Consider the following 18,695-nt stretch of genomic DNA (forward strand, 5'->3'; position numbering starts at 1 on the left):
GAAGTGCAACTCCAGCATCTGTGGTTGAGCGCCCCTTTGTGAAACCAAACTGTTTGGTGTGCAGTAAATTATTAGATGCAAAATGACTACTCAATTGGTTTAATATTAACTTCTCGAATACCTTACTTAATGTTGGTAAAATAGAGATAGGTCTATAATTGTTACAGTCTTCTTGATCGCCCTTCTTAAATAGAGGTATAACTTTACTAAGCTTTAGTAAATTAGGAAATGTACCATAGTCACAACACTTATTAAATATGAAAGCTAAATTTTTCGCAATATTTTCTATTATATTATTAACTAAATTTACGGACATTCCCCAAAGATCACAAGTATTTTTTAGATTAAGCGTCTTAAAGGCAGTAACAATATCACTAGCAGTTACGTGTCGTAATTCAAATAATGTACTGCACCCCGCAACATGGTCTCTCAAAAAGGTTTCTGCAAGTGCTGAAGACGAATTTAAACTATTAGTAATAGTAGCAGGGACACTACTGAAGAATTCTTCAAAAGCAAGCGCAACATCAGCACTTTTGTCAATAACCCTGTCATTATTTACAAGTTTTATGGTATTACTTGATTTGCTTTTACCCATTTCACCATTAATAATAGACCAAACTGTTTTAACTTTATTATCAGAGTCGCGTATTTTTTCTTTGATATACAAACGCTTTGCAGTAAAACAAACTTTTTTAAAAATTTTTGAGTAATTTCTAACATAACTAAGAAAAGATGGGTCTTTATTATATTGCTTCATACCATATAATTCATAAAGAATGTTCCTGCACCTATGTATACTAGCTGTCGCCCATTTACTAAATGGTAAATCCTTGGTAATATTTAAAGATTTAACTTTAAATATTTTTTCAAATTCATTATGTACTAAATTAAAAAGATTTTTAAACATTTCACAAGGACTATTAGGAAAGGATTGATCATTTAGTACGGGCAGGTTTTTATTAATATTATTCTTAAATTTATTAATGCCTTTTTTAGTTATAGGCCTAACATTAATCCTTTTAAATGTAGGTATGCAATCCCATTCAAAAACTACTTTCTGGCCACAGTGATCCGAAGTCAATGTATTGAGAATATTTTTCTCTAAACAGATGCAGTCACAGTATATATTATCAATACAGGTTGCAGAAGTAGGTGTAATTCGTGTGGGTTCGTTAAAAAGTTTATATAGATTAAATGACTGAAATAAATTAACAATTCGTGTAGCCGTTTGTGTTTGTAAAAGTAAATCAATATTAAAATCACCACATACTATAACTTTTTTTTTACTCCTGCTTAGACGCTTTAATATTTCTTCCATGACTTTCTCAAACATATTATAGTCACTGGAAGGGGGTCTATAAACGCAAACAATAATATAACGCTCCAGCTCCACACAGGACAGTTCAATGGTCCGTTCTACAGAAAGACTAACAATGTCAGTTCGTTCTTTACATTTTACACTATCATGTACAAAAATAACAGAACCTCCGTGAATAGCCTGCGTCCTAAAGTATATACTCTTTAATTTGTAATTTTCAATATTTACTAACGACTGACATTGTTTAAGCCAATGTTCTGTTACACAAAATATTTTAATATTGTTATCATTCAGAAACAATTCAATTTCTAACAATTTGCTAGCCAAGCCTTGAATATTTTGATGCACTATGGTAAAAGACTGCTTAGCTGTTGTCTTATATACTAGTTTAAATCTAGCTTAGGGCTAGATTGACTGTCAACACTTAACCTAGGTTGACGTATATTATAATAACTACTACATAAAATTGTAGTAGATTGATGGTCTGATACCGAACATGTACCAGACTGGTTAATATTATATGCTATTAACATAGCAAGTTCTCGCTTATATCTAGTTGGCAGATACACTGTATTCTTTGTCAAAGTAAAAGATTTAATACATAAGTTAATGTCAAAGTAAATAAATGCATCACGATGATGATTTGTTAGGTTATACAATTTTAAATTCATATTATGAATTAATCTATTTTGTTCTTGTGTTAAACCAGGTAGGTATGGCAATGTACACAACATAAATTTACATTTAGTCCTACTACTAATATCTAACATTTTTTTAAATCCTACATCAATATCCTTATTATTTATATTTAAACTGTCCCCATATAATATAATTACAATATTATTCTTATTAAAGCTGAAAAAAATAAAAGAGTTTACGTACTTGCTTTAAAAAACAATAATTATAGCTGGCCAGTGATAAAAAAACACATTTTGAATTTCGAATCGAGTACTATTACATTAGCATTCAAACACAATCCTATAAAAGATGTATTGTTATTATCTGTGGCTATTGTTGCCATAATAGTATTCCCATATTGTTTAACATTAACATAACAATATTAACCTAGTTACGCATCCACCCCAACCCTCTGTGTTAGGTTGAGCAATAGCCTTCCGCTGGCCTCAGCAAGACCACCGGAAAGTTCTTGCAATTTAACATAAGCATTCCACATAATGGAAAACATTTGTTTCGCAATAAGGTATCGCTTGTATCATTGCATGTAATTCTGGCATTAACATTTGTGACTCCAAATCGTCCACTTGTTATAGTTAAGTAATTAAATAAGTTTAATTTTAATTTTATTTTATTTCTTTTTTAAAAAAGTCAAATCGCTCCCGCAAAGTTTAACTGGCGCAGCCGGTAGGATAGCCACATAAGGTCTGCATGTCTAGAGGTCTTCAAAATTAGCCCTAGAACATTGCTATAAAGACCGTGCTATCCTAAAAGAACCGAAATATAAATTTGTTAAACGACCACGACGAGGACATGGGATCGACGATCGGTTGGTGAGTAAAACTTTTTGCCATCCTTTCTCATATATTCCTATATCCTTTTCACGAGAGTGTAATTTTGACTTTTAATTATTTTTTAACTGTTATTTTGGGATTGAACGTCTCTCATTATAACGGATCTGGTTTTAATATGAAATTCTATTAAATCAGTAATTAGTTATAACTTATACAATAAGGAATATCGTATTTAATTCTAAGAATTGTCTTGCATAAAACTCTGCACAGACTAATTAGCTATAGAATGTAACTTAAATAAAAGTTTTACATAAGAAAAGTAAATGAATTTTTGCATAAAGAAATATTAATATTAATTGATTTAAATGATCTCAAAATTGATCGTAATTCAATTAATAAATTTTATATTTTATATGTGATTCACTTTACTTCAAGTTTAATTTTTATAGTAATTGATAACATATAATTTTTATTCTGCTATATTTTAATAATTTTTATTATATTGTGTTTTAATTGATTTCTGTGTGTGTGTGATTTTTATAATTCGAAATTATTGTAATTGGTTAAAGACTTCAGAACTTTAATTACTCTGTACTTATTTAACATGGAAAGCGTAAACGTAATAACAATTCCGAGTGATATGTTAAAGCTTATTCCTCTTTTTGGTGGAGACAAAAGAATTTTGAATTTATTCTTTCGAAAATGTGAATATATAATTAATAAATTTAGAGGGCATGAAGAACAGAATATTTACGTTTTACATGCCATAACTAGTAGATTAATAGGCGATGCCGCCGCGTTATTATCGGAGCGCGAAGACATTAATACTTGGCCCGCTTTAAAGGAATTACTAGAACAGCATTTTGGTGATCCGCGTAGTGAGGATTGCATAAAAATCTCTCTCGAGTCCTGTAAAATTAAATCCGGCGAAAGTTACCTTGAATTTTGTAATAGGATACAGAATATTCGATCATTATTAATATCGAAGGTAAATTTATCGGTAGATATGGAAATTAAACGCGCGAAAATTGCGATTTATAATCATACAGCCCTGAACGTTTTCTTATATAATTTGCCCGAAAGCATGGTGCGTATTGTAAGACTGAAATCACCTAGTACATTAGAACAGGCTTTAGAAATCGTTTTAGAAGAAGTTAATTTTCACGAGCAATACCAATCGCGCAATCGTATCCACAATAATACAACGCTGCCGAGGCAAACGCCTAACGTTACGGTGCCCCAATTTTTACAAAATAATCCTCAACAAAGATTTAATTTTGGGATACCAAATGTACCTCAAAATGCACAGCAGGCAAAATTTGGTTTTAAATTTACACCTCAACAACCATTTAATAATAACCCACAGTTCGGGTATAGGCCTTCATTCAATCAAAATCCACAATTTGGTTATAGGCCTTCTCAAACTTTTGGTATAACGCCACAGAATTTTGGTCAAAGACCTCCTCAAAATAACCACTTTGAGACTACTGACGTTTCCATGAGGACAGCACCCCCTCGACCACAAAATATAACTCAGCCAGGTTTTAGAGTGAACGAAACCGACTTACATAATGACAATTATTACTATAACTATAATCCTTACGACTATACCAATTACTATGGCTGTAATCCTTATGATACGAATTACGAATACGATGAGAATGAGATTTATACACCCACTGACGATACTCAAGACATTAATGTGCTTCCGTCTGATAAAAAAAATTTTCAAACGAAAGCCTCTACCAAGAAAAAACCGTAGAATCAAATTGCGATCCAAATCTGAAATTGCCACATATTTATATTTCTGAAATTAATTCCAAATTTGTGATTGATAATGGGAAGCAAAATTTAAACGCGGACGCTTTATCTAAAATTAGGGTTAACGCTACGCATTCCGATAACGAAAACGAATCTATGGTTGTTAATATAGGCGATAGAGACAATAGGCCAAGAACGCGTAACGACTCTAGTACAATTACTATATCAGAACGCGATTCTAGTGAAACGATATCTATTCCCGACTCTGAAACTCTATCGGCGATGAGTTCTCCTAGAACATGTGACTACCCAGTCAGGTCACCATCTATAACGTCGAAATCGGATACAGTTCATTCAGCTAATATAGTAGAATCGTCCGGTATACCTATATTACATGAAGCAATAGACACAAAACCAAATCAAATCCTAGTATATACGTGGTTTAAGAACGAAATGCAAGTTCACGACCTTTCACGTGAAAAGCAAAAGGTTTTAGAAGTATTCTTGCCTACTAATAACCCGGATCTAGTAAAACAATTTTTAAAAGAGTATATTAAACCGAAAGTTAAGTATTTCATTTATTTCGAAGATGATGAACATCGCAAACAATTCACTAGCATTGTCATAGAATTATTTAGAAGGGATACAGTATTGCTATTTGAATGTACGGAGCGTGTAGTTTTTATAGAAGATGAGAAGGAACAAAAAGCTATTATAATAAAACACCATCAAGGCAAAACGTGTCACCGCGGTATTAAAGAGACTCTAGCAAGTATACGTAGAAATTATTTTTGGCACAATATGCAGGAAACTATTTCAGCCCTTATTAATGCTTGTGAAACGTGTTCTAAAATGAAGTATGATCGTAATCCCTTTAAACCCATTTTACAATTAACTCAAACACAGGACGCGCCGTTCCAAGAAATATTTATTGATATTTTTCAGATAGAAGGAAATTATTATTTAACTATTATCGATGCATTTAGTAAGTTAGGTCAAGCCATTCCAATAGACAATAGATCAACGGCAGAGGTAGTGCGTGCACTTATGAAGTATTTTTCGTTTTACGGCACTCCTAGAAAGATTAGTTCAGATCCCGGTAGTGAATTTAACAACGAGCTAATGAAAGAATTTTTAAATTTACATAAAATTGAGCTTCATATCGGCTCACCTAATAATCCTAATTCAATGGGATTAATTGAGCGCTTACATTCGACCATTAGTGAAATTTATAGATGTGCGAAATATGAAGAGAAATGCACGGATGCAGCATCAGTAATGATGTATTCAATTATTGCCTATAATAGTTCAATTCATTCAGTTACGGGCTTAACCCCTTTTGAAGTAGTATTTGGTCACACGGATTCAGGTAGCTTATTTAACGCTGATTTCGAGCAGCATTATATACAGCAATTGGTTAAGGACCATGCAAAACGTTTAAAGGTTCTATATAAACATTTAGCAGAGAAAATGATCGAAACTAAGCAAAAGGTAAAAGATAGGAGAGGTGGTGAAGATCCAATCAGTCTCCCATCAGGAAAAATTATATTTGCAAAAGAAGTTAATAAGCGAAAAAGCAAGGATAAGCCGCGATTCCATAAAGCTAAGGTTATAGGACAAGGTTCAAGGAACGTTGTACCGATAGAGATTGGTAAAAGGAAGACTAAGGTCCCTATTATAAATGTAAAACGCCCTCCGCAGGTGGTGTTGGCTGATAGTGATGAGGTCCGCGCTGGCCCTTCGACTACAACCTCTTCTACATAACCCGGGAATTTATCCTGTGAAAGAAGGGCAAGCATATCTTCAAACAGACTATTGGACTATAATTAAGGTTTTAAATTTAGATAAGATTAGTGATGACTTAAATTTTATTATTAGCAAATACAGTGAATTCGATAGTTTAATTAATAAGAATATTTCATACTTACACGATTTTCAAGTGGCAAAATATCACGCTGAATATATTCGTGACATAACGATTCAGAAATACGAACAGTTAGTCCCACACAAACGTGTCAAGAGAGGAATCCTCAATCCTCTAGGCTCCTTAATTAAAATTATAACCGGAAATTTAGACTATAGTGATGCAATGAGATACGATAAACTTACCGCTAAACTTGAAAACGATCAAACTATCATTAGAAATAAAATTACTTTAATATCTAAAATGCTCGATAGTTTTATCAATTCTACTGAAGTCTTAAATCAAAATTCTAATATATTAGATAAGCGTTTAAAAATTGTAGAATCTATGATTAAGGAGTTAGCATCTAAGGATAATCATTGGGTTTATACTACTTATGTTGTAAGTCTTTTAAATTTATTTGTAAGTAACTTTCGTACTATTTTTATAAAATTAGGAGAAATAGAGACTGCTCTAGCATTTAGTAAAGTATCCATACTACATCAAAGTATTATTAATTCTACTGAGTTGTTGCAACATTTAATTCTTATATCTCAAACTGAAAATTTAGTGTTTAAAGCGAGTGAGGCAAACTTAGTAAAACTAGAAGAAACTATTAATGTTAAATCGTATATTAAACAAAACCAGATTACGTTCATAATGGAGGTTCCAATTACAGATAATTATACTTATAACTATTACAAATTATACTCTATACCTATGTACCGTGCATCCGATAGTAAAACCCTTTCCATTTTTCCTAAATATCCTTACCTGTTGGCAAAGGGGATGAAATACTTACCGATCGTAAAACCGTGCCGATCGCTCGCTGCTGGAGAACAATTTCTATGCGATGAACAAAATCAAACGCCTTATCCTGAAACTACTTGCATAGAACAACTGCTTAAATTTGAAGGAAACCCAATGCACTGCGAACAACAGCTAATCAATATAGAGAATGTGAGAATTCAAAGAATCACATCTATAAGTTGGATACTTTTCTCAAAATACAGAAATACTCTGACTCAAATTTGCAATGGTGATGTCAGCAAATATCCTGTCGTGGGCACATACATAATGACCATCGACGAACCATGTAGCATCGAGATCCAGAATATAACGATTCACCCTCACCAAGAAATTACTGAGAATGATCCTGTAGAACCAACAAAAGTTATAGTTTTGCCGCAATTACCTGTGAATAGAACTCCAATATTATCCAGTACACGTGTACTCAATATGCGAGGAATCAACTTGGACGAAGTTAAATACATGTCAACGATATTAAAGCAATCAGTGTTCAGTGATAGTGAAATGGTTAACAGTGAAAGAAATTTTAGATTCAGTGCTACTTTAGGCTATACGTCTCTATTTTTAATATTTGTACTTGTAATTCTATTTTTACTTTACTTACTTCGTTATAAGATATTAAATGTAATGTGTTTGCGAAATCATCGGATAGTTATTAAAAATGAACAAACCGATAATTTCGCACTTAAGGAGGGAGGAGTTACGCATCCACCCCAACCCTCTGTGTTAGGTTGAGCAATAGCCTTCCGCTGGCCTCAGCAAGACCACCGGAAAGTTCTTGCAATTTAACATAAGCATTCCACATAATGGAAAACATTTGTTTCGCAATAAGGTATCGCTTGTATCATTGCATGTAATTCTGGCATTAACATTTGTGACTCCAAATCGTCCACTTGTTATAGTTAAGTAATTAAATAAGTTTAATTTTAATTTTATTTTATTTCTTTTTTAAAAAAGTCAAATCGCTCCCGCAAAGTTTAACTACCTTGAGTAATCTTGGCATTGTTTACAAAAATATATGAATAAAATAAAAGTGACGAATAATGTTATCGCGACGGCTAATTAATCTCAGTCCTCACTGGCGTCTGATTCGACATAAATTCCCCTTATTTCTTAACCGCCCGCGGCGTCTTAGAGCCTTCATTATACCACTATTTGTCTTTTGTAAGTGGAGATTATATTTTAGTTTGAATTATTTAGTCAGTACGTGCCTTTGATACGGCGTATTAAGATTGAACAAAGGTCGTGGTTTACGGTGTGAATTATTAATGATATTTTTTTCTTTAAATTCACCCCTCCTAACAAATTTAGCGGACGTTTTCATATTTAATGACGGTCTATCCAGACGCTGCTTGGTTTTTATTATTATTTATTATTTACGATTGACATTACGGGTATTCTTTTTTCATTTTATTATTATCCAAATAAAATGTCCTAAACATTTTCGTGGTTTTGAATTTAAAAGAAAAATGTTCTTGGTTAGTTCGATTTTTAAAACGCCTGACGCCTGACGTAAGATAGTAAGATTACTTGTTTCTTAGATTTGTTTGTTCTTATTTTGTTTATCTTAAATTATCCATGTTTATTTAGCCTCACTTTCCTGATCATCATTTAATTCCTGTTATAACTATAACATATCCTTTCTTTTTATTTAGATTTTCCCACCTTTAACTTAAAACTCGAAATAAGTCTTCGCTCATTGCCTGAGCCCAGTATTAAAAATAAAAAAAAAGATGGTAAGATGGCGCGCCGCGCGAACTGTCAAAACTGAAAAGATCGTAAGTAAATAGCAAGGGCGAGAAAAATAGAAAGTTTGCAAATCTGTGAAATTCAAATGAGTGAATATATTTTTAATTCATTGAATTGTTCCGTTGTGAAAGGATTAAAAAGGTACGTATAGTTAGTGTTATATTATTGGAATGAAAATTTTTACAATTATTGTCGTTTATGTTGTTGTTTGTGCAGTGAATTTATCATTATTTCCAGAATCATTATTTTTAAATTTATTAAAAAACATGTACCTACCTACTAGAAATACTTTCAAACGGTTAGGTATGCGTCCCAAAGCAAATCAATCGAGCTAGATTGTGAATATATCGCTTGTAAAAAATGGCATTTTATTTTAAAATATTAAAGTTTAAAGGTTGAAACATCAAGCCAGAGACCCAAAGTGGATTAGTTTTTGAATATTTTGTACGTACACGTTAAATTTTGTATTCGAAATGGACAAAGGGTTTCATAAAATAATAAAAGATTAATTCAGCTCTGTTCAATTATTTTCGGCCGTGGGTTCTCCATTTATTTTTGTTTTCAATGGCTTCCGATATATTTGATTTGTTTATTTAACGTTCTTCATTTAATATGTGAAAAAGGAGAGATGCAAACAATGTTGTTTGTAAAATGAAAATAAATATGCAAAGCATAAAATTTTTAATATATAAAATAGACCAAAGGTTTAAACTTTGTTTGTATTTTCGAGAATCATACTTTAGTTATATGAATTAATAAAAATTTGATTATGGAACAATTTCTTTTTATTCTAGGTATATACAATTTTATAGCATGTTATAATGTTTCTGGAATACGCCTGCCTGCGTTAATAATGTTATATCAATATAATATATAAATATAAACGTGACATCATGTTCCTATTCCGAGAAGAGTTATGGAGACATAATATATTTTGCCTCTTATACCTTGTATACCTTTTTCAGTATATTATAATTGATAGGATAGTCTGTTGACTACCTAAGTACAGTAAAAGCTCCTTATTCGCGCTTCCTTCATTCACGGTTTCACCATTCGCGGATGGAAAAAATGCGACCTAATTCCTATATTCGCGGTCTAAAATTCTTTATTCGCGGTTCGAATTGGTACATCGGTACATACATCTATGTATTTACCTAAATAAAAATCATTCGTTATACTTAGTAAACGCCTGAACTACAACTACGAATTTATAATGTCGACTAAAAAAAATGAAAAACGAGTAAAAAGTGCCAAGCCATTGCCTAAACCTGAAGATAATACCTAATTTAATGGTTATTAATAAACATGTATGAAAAACTTCAATTAAACTGATTTCTTTATGTACTTATTTGCTTTATTACTTCGTCACCTAGGAACGTATCTCCTATAACCCCATACAAATTACCATTCCATATTCACGGTTTCGCTATTCGCGGCACATTTACGGAACCTATTACCCGCGAATAAAGAACTTTGTTGTTGTTGTATAGTTAAATTTCTATTATTTATCTGCAATCCATCTTATCTAAATTCGAAGTGAGATTCAGCTATAAGTACCTACATAGAATTTTATAACGCTAGGTACTAGTGCGTGGTAACCAAGTAAAATATCAATCAATGACAATTTTTATAAAGTTCCCAGAAGGCACTTTTATTGGTATAACTTACAATTCATCATTCTTTTATTTATATTATATTAGTAGGATTATCCATATAAGTAACTGCGAAATATTCCTTCGACAATCGCGCACGCACTACATTCATTTGATATTCTCTCCATTGGCTAAATTATTACTATATTAAACATTACTTGTAGTTCTCAGTTCTCACACGTGCCCAAAGCTCATGGGAGAGCCCGTTTATTTCACATTCTGGGATCTGATTCGATTTATCCAATACCTTTGACCTTACTCCGAATTTGTAAACATTTGACTGACTCCTGTCAGTCTTTATTGGATTATTGCATCCGATAAGGTAAGCCGTATGAACAGGTTTTCACTGTCTTTGTGACGATTGAATTAACTTCCTTTGAATGTATTTTAAGATGCGAACTGTCCCTAGTATGGTATTATAGTTTTCTTATCTATACTAATATTATAAAGCAGAAGAGTTTATTTGTTTGAACGCGCTAATCTAATGAAATACAGGTCCGGTATGCAAAATTCTTACGGTGTTACATAGCCCATTTATGAAGGAAGGCTATAGGCTATATATCATTTCGCTGAAACCAACAGAAGCAATGCGGGTGAAACTGCGAAGCGTAGCTAGTTGAAAATAAATGTACACTAACCATTAATTTCACTTTAACTGAGAGTATGACAAACTTTAACTATAAATTAGTCGTGCGTTTGTTAAATATCAGTGTAAATCGATTTGATATTAACTTATCGAATGAATTATATCAACATGATTAGATGTAGTTTATAATATAAACTTTTTACAAGCAAAAACACACAGCACTAAATTACAAACAATTTGCGCGTATCAAGCATATAAAAGCGTCCAACAAAGGTCCATAAACAGAAAACAGCAGAACATTATACAGGGATACTGCGCAGAATTATATAATTAATCCCATTCGGATACTGTTTCTATCTCCATTCTCAAAAAGGTTGCTCCATTTTCCACTGCAACGATCGTGAAACGCGTAATCTCTGATAAACGTTCATTGTGAGACGGCTAGAACGTCTATTCCGCCAAATTTACTACTTGAAAAATATCTAAATCTTCTTCGAGTTTCTAGAAACGTTTTATTTGACTTAGTCCGTTTAATGTAGTTTTAAAATTTCGGGTTGAACGTAATGTGTACACATTGAGTACCTACGAATGATCAAAAGTTAATAATTTAGTGTATATAGGCTACACAAATCATAGCATAACATATTATAATGATAATTAGTTTCAAAAAAATACATCCAGCAATACTGTACTAACTGTACATTCTCATAAAATAATTTAAAAATAAAGGATAAGGAAAATAATATTGTTTCAGCTTAATGTTATTATGAAATAGTTGCTTATGAACTTCTAGGAAAAAATATCTTTATAAATATCTTTGTACACAGTTGTTGTTTGCTGGTAGGGATTAAGAGAAGATCCAACTTATATTGTTAATGTTAAATTCTATGTATTGAATGCAATACTTTTTAATTTGATTGCCTTATAATATCTAATGATTTTTGTCGTAGGTACAACTGGTTTTCTCAATGTTTACAAAAAAGAATACAATAATAAGAGGTATAACAGTAAACACGTATATTTATTTTAAAAGAAAAACTATAAAAACCGAATAAGGTTGTTATCGAACTAATGAGGGAGATATTATAAAATCCATCTCCCGAGAGGCTTGGATAGTGAAATTCAGCGAGATACAAAACTGAAGTTTTCAATTAAAAATTAATATCTTCCGAGAAATTTTGAAAGTACTCTCCTTGAGATAAATGGTTGTATCGAATAGATTGATGTAAAGGAACGAAGTAGCCAACTAAGGGCTTTTTATGGCTCGTTTACTATAAAATATTTTAATAAGTTGAATAGAGAAGTTAACTATATCTTTAAAATAAAATAACAAATTTAACTAACATTATTGGGATTCACTTGAAAAATAAAAACGAAGAACTAAGAACGAATATTCATTTTAATGGTTGACTTTGAGTCAATACTGAATTTAGTTATATTTTAATACTTAATTGTAAATACTTTAACCCTTGTAACCTAAGAATATCTTTACAGATTTCAATGATTTTTTGGTTTGTTGGATTTTTCGCTTGGATTAGGATTACCTATCAATTTGAAAAACTTACAAAAAAGCGCTTACTCGGGCGGAGCCGTAGTGGCCGAAAAGAGCGTTTTTTTTTTTTTAATATTATATTCTCAATCAATGAACGTGAAATTTTTCTGATGTATTTAGTTGAACATAACTTTTATAGTAGATACGTTGGCATTAGCAGTTGAAGATAAAACTATTTCATATTTAGATTTTTCTTAACCAATAAAGTGTGACTAATAAATGTAAGTATTTGAAAACCTAACTGGTACTAATGAATAATTAAAATGTCAAAATCAGACAAAAATGTAAATAAGTCGATAAAAGTCTGCCATCCTAATAGAGAATATTGAATAAACGCAAAAATTCAACAACTTCTTGGCAACACTTACAAAAACTCCCGGGAACTTAGCTTTCGCAACAGAAATGTTTCAGTAGAGCCTTCAACTTCGACCCAATTACCGTATTTACTGAACAAAAACTTGGGCTCGTTTACATGCTCATGACCGTAACATGTTATCTTCAGCGGCGTAAAAACTAAACTAGAACGAAAAGAAAAGGGGCCGAAATTCGTTAGTGATATTAGGTACAAGGACTCCAAAGAAAGGCCATTTAAATCTGCGCCGGGTACGACTTGCGGTGTCTGTGGGACTCTAATCTAATTTCGCTAACCTAGTAATGTCGCAGCGAACATGCCTCAAGCACGTTTTAGACAAGGAATTTATTATGATAATTGCGAATTTAATCAAAAAGTGGAAAACCATTTGCCGTGGAATCAGGAATGAGGAACCGAGGACTTTTCCATTTAATAGAAGATCCAACATAAAAAATATCGTGATTCAAAGAATGAGTATTTACGCCTTTTCTATACTAAACAATTGTAAAGTATATTCTCTATTAAAAGGAAATAGCCTAAAATGGTGACGAAGTACTTAATTTTCAATTAGCTATCTAATAAGGACCTGTATAAAGTATAAAATATGGCATCGATAAGATCCAATAAGCTGAAAGTGTATCAGGTATTTTTCTACGGTTGTGGGAAAGAAACGGAAACGTTTGTGATAGCCTCATCCATAATTATATTTCCCATCTTTAATACTTTTGTAAGTAGATTATTCGATAACTCAATTAATTTATCTTCTTTTCGGTGCGAGCATGGCCCTATACTTTGCTCAGCCTTACTTAAAATCAGGACAAAAATTGTAGGTTCTCTGAATTCTTAAACATCTGACTTTCTAAGTCCCAGCTGCTTTCCGTACCTTACCATTAACGGTATATTGTCCTAAATTCTTAAATTTATTTGACAACAGTTTAAGGGTGGTATCTGTGACCCAATTAAGTCATACAAATTCCACTAAAGAATGCTCTCTTTCACCGCATTACGGAGAAATAAAACCTTTTTGGATATAGCCACAAATCTTCATAATTACCAGCTACGATTCACCAAGTTTTAGCTTTTTCACACCTTTATAGCCTATTAAAACTTCATGGGTTCCCGATATCTATTTGATCGCAATTATACCTTTTTTCGTGATTATTTTAGCTCTATTCACTTATAGAGTAGTCGGGAATTAACTTTATAACATTACTAGTGGTCCGCCCCGGCTTCGCCCGTGGTACTTATTTCGCAATAAAAGGTAGCCTATGTCCTTTCTCGGGTATCAAAATATCTCCATACCAAATTTCATGCAAATTGGTTCAGTAGTTTAGGCGTGATTGAGTAACAGACAGACAGAGTTACTTTCGCATTTATAATATTAGTATGGATTATAACCTTTATTCTGTCTGTAATTAATTTCATCATACCTTTATGTTTATTATTTTATAGACGAAAATTTATCCGTTGAGGCATATTTGATCATTTTATTAATACCTATCTACTAAAGATACATACATAATACAGTATAAAAAAATACTTAATGAAATTAAAAAGAGGATGATAAACAATGACTTTCAGAAAATAGTTTAATATTATTTACGAATCTTCCACACCAGTTTCCAAAAATATAGACGCAATAAAAAAATATAACATCCAACAAAATACATTATTAAATTCCTAAAACATAACATCAATAAATTAATAATTCAAGCCGTCCGAATCTTATTCCAAAAAAGTAACAAATATTTTTCCTGAAAAATAAACACCATTTTTCCAAATTTAAATACAAACTCACCTTCCACAATCCATAAAACAAAATCACACAAAACTGCACATCGTAAGCACGAGCACAAAACTTCAGAAGAGCCGCAGCGAGAGACGTGCGCACCGCACGGCCGCTGCTAACATACTGGATTACTCCACTACACTGTGGCCAACACATGCGCATCTCGGTCGGTAGATGAAAATTTGTCACGCCATAATGAAAATTTATTTATTACACCAAGATTTATTTCGTCCTAAATTAATTTAGGCGGAGATTATAAATAACGATTACATTTTCGGGGGCTAGGAGATAGCTTTAGAGCATTTTTAGCTTTAATATGAATTTTTGGACGTTTAAGAATTTCGTGTATAAGGACAAACGTTATAAATTATTTTACCTTATTGTTCAAACTTTAAATAAAAAACCGTAGTTTGTGCGTCGCTATTTAACTTTTACTTGCTCCATAACAATATCCTATTACAACCGACACAATAACAACAACAAAAAATTAATTACATGACTGAAAAAACAAGGATTACTAGGTATAGATATAGACTATCAAATTCAAATATAAAAAACTAATTATGTATTAACAAATATAATATTTATTTTCAATATAAAGTGAAATTATTATCGAAGCTGGATTCGCCGAAGAATATCTTGAAAATGAAAGATACAATATAATAAAGTATCCAGTTACATAACAACCCAATTATTTTTTCCAAAAAGTGTAAACAGTTTCTCGAATTTTCTATTTTACGAGTGCTTTTACATGAATAAATTATATTTGATATTGTAGATATTCGTTTGTATTTTCAATAGATATAGAATTATTAGTAAACAGTAAATAACATCCAAGTAAAGTCCATATTGTAAATAATAAATTACTCACCTTCAACTAAGAAAGAAATAAAGTAAAATAGTTTTGGTCGTGTCACAATAATAAAACTCATGATAAGAAAAAAACAGCAAAGAGCTCACTCTTTAGGTTAGACTCATCTAACCTTACAAACAAGGACTCATAAAACTTATTAGATTAAATTAGATACTATGATCAAAATTTAGCATCTTTAAAAACCATTTTTGAAAACAAGTTACATAATATGAGCCAGTCTTTTAAGTATTGTTTATAAAAAAAATCCAAATTGCAATACGGAATTTGGTTAGACGCTTCCTTGGTTAGAAGTTTAGAACTCCTGTGATCTTGTTATTAAATATTAATTTACTTTTAAACTTTTTTAATCAATGTTTATCTAAGCACTACTTTGTTTCTTTCTTTCTGATATTAATTTGCTTATAAGGGAGCGAGACCAAAACTTTAAAGTCAAATTTTATATACCTAAACAGAATAAGCTGTTTGTATAATATTGCTAAGTTAGTAAACAAACAGGACGGTGTAGAAAAATATTTAATAATGAACTTAGTTAGTTAATAGTTAATAGTTAATTAGTGTTTATTAATATTATTCCAACGAAACATCAGGCGCAACTAGGGTCTGAACTCTGAAAAAGTTATCAGATCTCATATAAAGCCGAACTAACTCTACTTCCATTCTATTAATTAATTCAAATTCTTCATAACACAAGTGATAACTGCGTTAAAAACAACCGACTTCAAACTTGCACTTGCAAAATTTACAAATACCTACAGACAAAAATGCTCATAAAATAAAAACTACTGGGCCTATCCGAATAAAATTTTTATGGGACCAATTCGACACCATCCCGCATCGAACAAAAAAAGAATCACGTAAATCGGTTCAGAAACCTCGGAGTAATCGGTGTACATACATAAAAAAAAAAAAAATATACCGGCCGAATTGATAACCTCCTCCTTTTTTTTGAAGTCGGTTAAAAATATCTACGTAATAAAATCGTAACTGCTCACAAGAACATTAATACAAAGCTAAATCACATCCTTAACCCACATTAGCGACACCGGGTATTTTTGACCCCGTAAACAGGCACAATGTATGCGACCGGCGTGTATAATTACGTTTATCTAATTTAATTTCCGACGGGTCATATGTATGGGGAAGATAACACGGATTTATAATTCTAGATTTATGAATGAATATATTAATTTTGTCACAGCGTGCTTAAAGTACTATAGTTGCATCAGTTCACAACTTTAGTTCAGTTCTTGTTTTTTGCTCTTGATGATTTTATTGTGTTTGTGCATGATGAGTACCTATGGTGATGATGTATCGGAACGGCAAGTCCTTAATTCCGGCAGATTAACATAAACATAATTTGGTACAGATTAGATTATGCTTACACATGTCATAAAATAATGAATACTCATTAATGGATAAAATGAAAAACTGCTTCACTTAAAAAATGATTGTATAAACTGAAAGCTACACAAATCACTTATCTTCGCGGAATCAGGGTGATTGCCTTGTGGATGCATAATTATTTATACAAAAGTTTATTTGTCTATTGTCATGTTATACAAGTGATAGAAAAATATACACCGATCAAACAAATGTAAAAAAAAAACATGTCCATATTATAATAATAAGAATATGATATACTGCTTTTCTTTCGCTTTTCCTTCGATGTGTGATTTTATTATATTGGGGAAAAACCGTAACGCAAATAAAGCAAAGTGATTCAGTTCAAGGAAATTATCAATAATCCATGTGTCCAACAACTAAATCAATAATAGTGGCGCATCGATACAATATCATTATTTATATTAAAAGTCCCCTTTTAGTTCTTTTCATATTTTTTTTTATAAACTAGCTTTAGCTCTTGAGTTCGATACCTCGATATCTGATTATAATAAAATATTTACTACCCAATTCATCTAACATTATTTAATCCTTCTTTAACTTTATTAAGAAACATCCTTTTGTACAAAAACTTGTATTTACATCCTGAAAACAAGGATATCTATTATCTGCTATTTTTTTTAAATATATTTTCAAATAGGTACATTAAATTTACTTGATGAAACTTTTTCAACAGATTCCATACATTATCGCTTCCAGCGATCTATCACTTTGTAAATTGTTTAATAAAGTAAAAATGTACCTTTTTTGTCAACATATACAGCGTTAAGTTTATTTGAATTTGCCCCGGCTTCGTGAACAGCAAAAAAACGTATTAAAACACTCGCCAGCGGAGGTGCGAAAGGGAGCGGGAGCATTTAATTATAAAATGTACTTTAAAATACTTGCACGAATTTTACACTCAGTGGAAATGAGTGGATCAGTTACACGAAAGCCGGCTTTGATGTGGAGGGTAATCCTTGTCACAACGTTTTTGTTATCTGTAGCCTTGTAGCGACGCGTGATCACTTTGTGTCATATCTGAGTGTTACTTATCTGTGGAAGCCGAACTCAAGCGTTGGCTAATTGTAACTAACGTAGTTGTGAATGTATGGACTTTGAGGATTGGGATACAGGAGTTTAAATTCAGCTTTGAGACGTATTTGACAATTTATATTCTCTCCGGTTGGTGATATTTGACGAGGTTCGAGAAGAATTTGTGCAGTCTTGTTAAGGAATAATGTCTAGCTAATTAAACACATAATCTAGATGGCTCTACAAATGCACATTGAATTTCAAATCGAATAAATAATCTGCGATATAATAAAAAAATCTAACAGAGACATGTGCAGCACCTATTTATATATTTTGAGCCATATTAATCCTATTCTCGATATTCCAAAATCCAACAAAGCACTCTATAATTCCGAACAATTTTCCATACGCTCACAATACAGTGTCACGTATTATTACTTACGTACAGATAGACAACAGAGACAA

At 31.8% G+C, this 18,695-nt stretch overlaps 2 protein-coding genes across 2 annotated transcripts in view; one reads left to right on the forward strand and one right to left on the reverse strand.

The window, feature by feature from the left end:
* LOC123697617 (connectin-like) overlaps positions 1-15,049 on the reverse strand; it is a 63,836-nt gene extending 48,787 nt beyond the window's left edge. The window contains exon 1 of the mRNA XM_045644160.1: positions 14,951-15,049. The gene's annotated coding sequence lies outside the window, so the exon portion shown is untranslated. The remainder of the gene's footprint in view (positions 1-14,950) is intronic.
* LOC123697556 lies at positions 3,311-4,549 on the forward strand. The gene has a single exon (XM_045644100.1). It carries the CDS (start codon positions 3,392-3,394, stop codon positions 4,547-4,549), a length of 1,158 nt encoding a protein of 385 aa, XP_045500056.1. The 5' UTR covers positions 3,311-3,391.
* Positions 15,050-18,695: the final 3,646 nt, after the last annotated feature.

Source organism: Colias croceus, chromosome 14, assembly GCF_905220415.1.
Source record: "Colias croceus chromosome 14, ilColCroc2.1".
NCBI lineage: Eukaryota > Metazoa > Arthropoda > Insecta > Lepidoptera > Pieridae > Colias > Colias croceus.

Bases quoted from the DNA above. Each gene is read 5' to 3' on its own strand.
- LOC123697556 (XM_045644100.1), top strand. From the start codon at position 3,392: ATGGAAAGCGTAAACGTAATAACAATTCCGAGTGATATGTTAAAGCTT.